The 4,880-nt window shown below is 46.4% G+C and overlaps 1 protein-coding gene across 1 annotated transcript; it reads left to right on the top strand.

Annotated features, from left to right (window-relative positions):
• On the top strand, positions 1–2,250 carry HARBI1 (harbinger transposase derived 1). The gene is given in 4 exon segments (XM_031055784.1): positions 1–93; positions 244–702; positions 705–935; positions 1,479–2,250. Coding segments are annotated over 3 exon segments (1,005 nt in total). The 5' UTR covers positions 1–93; positions 244–305; the 3' UTR covers positions 1,856–2,250.
• Positions 2,251–4,880: the final 2,630 nt, after the last annotated feature.

Here is a 4,880-nt window from a genome sequence, read left to right as displayed (position 1 = left end):
GCCCCGGCGAGGGTGACTGGGGACGGCTCCAGCTCCCTCTCCGCCGCGGGAGGTAAATTCCTGTCAGCGCCCCGCAGAGTTGTCGGCTCCGCGGTGAGTCCACCTGGCTGCCCGTGTATTTAAAAGCAGAAAAAGAAAAATTAAAAGGTTTGCTGGACGGTCAGACTGAAAGGAAAATGGTAACGGAGTCTGATAAGCTCACCAGTAACAACTGTTCCGAGTATCCTCTTTTGCTTTATGCAGGTGAAGCCTCTGGGAAAGCCCTGTTAGAGAGGAGCGCCGGGGGACGCCCCTGGCCGTCAGCCATGGCCGTACCTATCGCGGTTCTTGACTGCGACCTCTTGCTCTATGGCCGCGGACACAGGACTTTGGATCGCTTCAAGCTGGAGGATGTCACGGATGAGTATCTAGTATCCACCTACGGCTTTCCCCGACAGTTCATTTGCTACCTAGTGGATCTCCTGGGAGCCACTCTCTCACGCCCTACACAACGGTCCAGGGCCATCAGTCCAGAGACGCAAATCCTTGCTGCATTGGGTTTCTATACGTCTGGCTCCTTCCAGACTCGCATGGGGGATGCTATGGGCATTAGCCAAGCCTCGATGAGCCGCTGTGTTGCCAATGTAACCGAGGCACTGGTGGAAAGAGCCTCACAGTTTATTCACTTTCCTAAAGATGAAGCTACTGTACATGCCCTGAAGGATGGGTTGACTGCACTCACGTGGCAATCAAAGCACCAAATGCTGAGGACCTGTCCTATGTGAACCGAAAGGGTCTCCATTCCCTGAACTGCCTCATGGTGTGTGATTCCAGAGGAGTCCTCCTTAGTGCTGAAACGCACTGGCCAGGCAGCCTGCCTGACTGCACGGTGTTAGAACAGGCAGCCCTCACAAGCCAGTTTGAAACTGAGCTACATAAAGATGGCTGGCTCCTTGGTAAGTCAGCTTTTCATCCTTGTTTTCAGTAGAAAGTCAATTATTTATTGTCTCCTTACTCTGGGCGCGAGTGATATGTTTACTTTCAATTGCTTTCCTGCAAATTGCTTTGAGATTTATGACTCAGTTTGGACTACCCTTATCTTGGAAGCTTAGAACATTAACTTCTAATCTGTGTTTTATACAGTCTGATTATTGTATGTATTAATCCTCATTCATTCTGTTAATAGCTTTCTTTCAGTATCTACACCTTTCCGTGTTGAATTATGCAATTTTTAATTCTAGGTACTGCCCTAGTCCAACTGTTTCCCCCTGTTTTATGCAATAGATTAATTCTCTTAAAACTCTTCTGTGGAAAATCTTCTAGTGTAAAACCGAATGCCTTTACTTTGTCACATTTGTAAACCAGAGTTACTTCTTCTGTGCCTTCTCTTTTAGCCAGAAGAAGAACTTATTCTGTATCTGCTGCACCATTAAACTAGGCTGAAATCTGTGGCTAACTGTAGGTGTGTAACCTGTCCCGCTCTTTTCCATGGCTCACAGGTGACAGCTCTTTCTTGCTCCGGACGTGGCTGATGACCCCTCTGCACATTCCCGAGACGCCTGCAGAGTACCGCTACAACATGGCCCATTCCGCCACTCACAACGTCATTGAGCGCACCTTCAGAACCATTCGGTCGCGGTTCCGCTGCCTCGATGGCTCCAAAGGCACCCTGCAGTATTCTCCAGAGAAGTCCAGCCACATCATTCTGGCCTGCTGCGTGCTTCATAACATCTCCCTGCAGCATGGGCTGGACGTGTGGTCTGCACCAGCCACAGGACACATGGAACAATCGGAAGAAGAATATGAGCAAATGGAATCAGTGGACTCGGAAGCCTGTCGTGTTCGTCAGGAGCTTTTACTTACTCATTTTAGCTAATGTTGTGACAGAGAGAAGGCTTTTAGTTATCTGGAGCAAATGTGCCCCTTCCTCTTCTTTAAGCCTGTAAAGACTTAAGCAGATGTGAGACGAGAAGAAATATACTCTCTTCATTTCAGGCAAATTTCTGAACTTCTCTCAATCTCTCCAGAGATTCCATTTAATTGGGACATTTTTGCTGTCACGATGCTTACAGGCGCCTCATTCACTTGAGAACAACGACTAATGTGACGACGGTGGGAAAATTAGGGAAATTGTCTTTTATAGTGATGGAAAATTTGTAAACCTTGCACTGTTTTACAAAGCAACAATTCTATTCCACTGTGTAACTCAAAACACTTATGATTAATTTTTTAAACAGTATTTTGCACAAATTAAATTTCCACATGAGCTCCTTTCTACTGTGAATTCATGAGCAGCAAAGCAAACTTTTTTTTTGCAGGTATAAATTCTTGTTCAACACCATTTTGCCATTTTGCACATCTCACAAACTCCAGTGATTTCTCTGAAAGTTGGCAGCTGTGTTCTGGGAGGGGTCTGGCATTTTGCTGAGCACACACTAGCGCTTGCACATATCTAGAGACATTGAACATTCTTTCTATCCCAAACAGTCTGGAGAAGATGTTAAGCTATGGTGATTCTGTTGGGTACTTGACAGACATCAGGAAATGGGCTAGTGGAGGTGAGGCTGGTTTGCTCCTGCAGCAGGAAACTGGTTGTCTTGGTGGCTGCTGTAAAAGAAACGCCAAGGACTGACTGGGTCACAGAAATTGAACTGATTGCAAAAGTTCTCCTCTTAGATCAGAGCAGAGATGTGGAAAGGCTGCTCTAGCACTGCTGGCAATCTACTTCTTCAGTGGAACAAGATGACTGATGCACGCAGTTGTTGCTGGCACAAGGCTGGGCAGTTTCCTGGAAATGTTCTCTTTCTAAAAGGCACAAATGTTTCCAAGGATCTCATGACAGCAGTCTAAGAAAATTTTGTTTCTTAGATTTTATTGTTTACTGGGCAGTAAATGTAACAAAAGTGGTAGGGAATGCAAAAAACTACAAAACTGTAACTATTTAAAGTAGCAGTGATACTGCCTGGCATTGTGGATGTGTCCTTTTAGAGGAAGCGAGTCTGGATCGTGCCCCACATTTGATGAACACAGGAGTACGGGACACGTTTTGCAGTGCAGGGTGGAGATGCAGGGCTAGATACACTCTGCCAGGTTTGCAGTGGCAGCTGCACTTACTATCTCACAGAAAACCAAGCATGCTTGATGACGTGTAAACAAGATGTTTTCAGAAGCCTCAATGAGGGCTGTAAAATGTTATGTACAGGGATCTCAGATGTAATTCAGTTTTCTTTACACGAGGTGTTACACAAGAACTACTCTTGGTCACTGCAGCCAAACTCCTGCTCATTTTACCTAGGAGAAAGCAGACAAGCATTGTTTTATAAAAAAAGCATTTTTAAGGTAAGAGTTGCTGCCATATATGGTGCCTGATGGCTCATAACCGCATCTGACAGTCTGTGCTAAAAATACTGTTCACTAGACCAAAACACCAGCAGACACTGAATGAGTTGTGTGGGTGGTGGTAAGGTCAAGTGAGACTTGGACATGTGTAGGTACAAACATTGTCACTTAATGACAAGCTGGAGTTTCTCAATTTACGCTATGAATAGCTCTTCCCAGCGTGTGCTGAGGCCAGAGCAGACTCAGAGTGCAGGCACTTCCTGGAACACATTTGCTGCTCAGTTTTGTCTTCTTTCAGCCACTGTCACCTGTGGTAGAGTTTAATTTCAAAACTGATCTCGCTGCTTGTCAGTTTGGGCAAAAACTGCATCAGACCACACTAGACAAAGCCAATCCACTGAGCACTATTCTTACCTGAGTCAGATGTCAGTACCCTTCTCTTCACTCAGGAAATGTAGGGAGAAGTTTCCACCACATACTCCTAAGCAGCTTCCTTCAAAACCATTCACTCAGACTTTTTTCTTTTCCCTCAGAAGAGACTTTTTTATTCTCCCTCATGGGGCCAGGCTGCTCAGAGCTCCCTCCATCCAACCTGTCCTTGAACACTTCAGGAATGGGGAATTCACAGCTTCTCTGGACAACGTATTCCTGTGCCTCACCACCCTCACAGTAAAGAATTTTCTCTACTATCTAATCTAAACCTACTTTCTGTCAATTTAAAGCCCTTCCCCTTTGTCCTGTCACTACACACTCTTGTAAATAGTCTTCCCCATTTTTCCTCTAAGTTTCCTTCAAGTACCAGAAGGCAGCAGTTAGGTAATCCAGAAGCCTTCTCTTTTCCAGGCTGAAAAAAATGTGAAAAAAAAAATTTTCTGCAAACTGCTTTGAGATTTGTGATTTGGTTTATACAGAAAATCATGCTGTGAAAAGCCAGTGTCCACGAAGGAGACAGAGGAGTCCTGCAACTGTATTTATTTTATTTGAATAAAAGGAGAGAGCTCACTGGGCCATACCCCGGCGGGGTCTCAGGGTTTTGGAGGACGCAGCCTCCATTTATCCTAAACTCCTGACTGCACGTTGCCCTCTTCCTTTCCCCATTGCCTGACGTACTGGGAAGGTACAGCCTTCCCGATCCGCCTGCTACATCCTCCCCTGAAGTTCAAGAGCTCGAACTGTTTGGGTTCTGCGACAACTTGGAGACCTCCGCGGCCCCTGCTCCGGCACCGGGCCGGTTCTTCCAGTCCCGGGCGTTTGTGAAGACATTAACACCCATTTCTCCTCTTAAGTTTGGACCACCCTTATCTTGGAAATCTAAAATAGTAACTTCCAATCTGTTTCATAGAGTCTGACTATTGTACGTGTTAGTTTACATTCGTCTGTTAAGAGCATTTTTCCGGTATCCCACACCTCTCTAAGCTAAATTATGGAGATTTTAATTCTGGGCCGGGGCGCTGCCCCGCAGTTCTCGGGCATCGACTGCTCTCGCCTGCCCTCCGTCGCCCCCGGCGGCGGTGGAAGTCCTCGTCGGTCGGCTGGCGCTGCCTGGCGGCGTTCTAGCCTCG

Source organism: Geospiza fortis, unplaced genomic scaffold, assembly GCF_000277835.1.
Source record: "Geospiza fortis unplaced genomic scaffold, GeoFor_1.0 scaffold66, whole genome shotgun sequence".
NCBI classification, from domain to species: Eukaryota; Metazoa; Chordata; class Aves; order Passeriformes; family Thraupidae; genus Geospiza; species Geospiza fortis.
The sequence above is the reverse complement of the archived record's forward strand: the minus strand, read 5'-3'. Positions and strand labels throughout refer to the sequence as shown.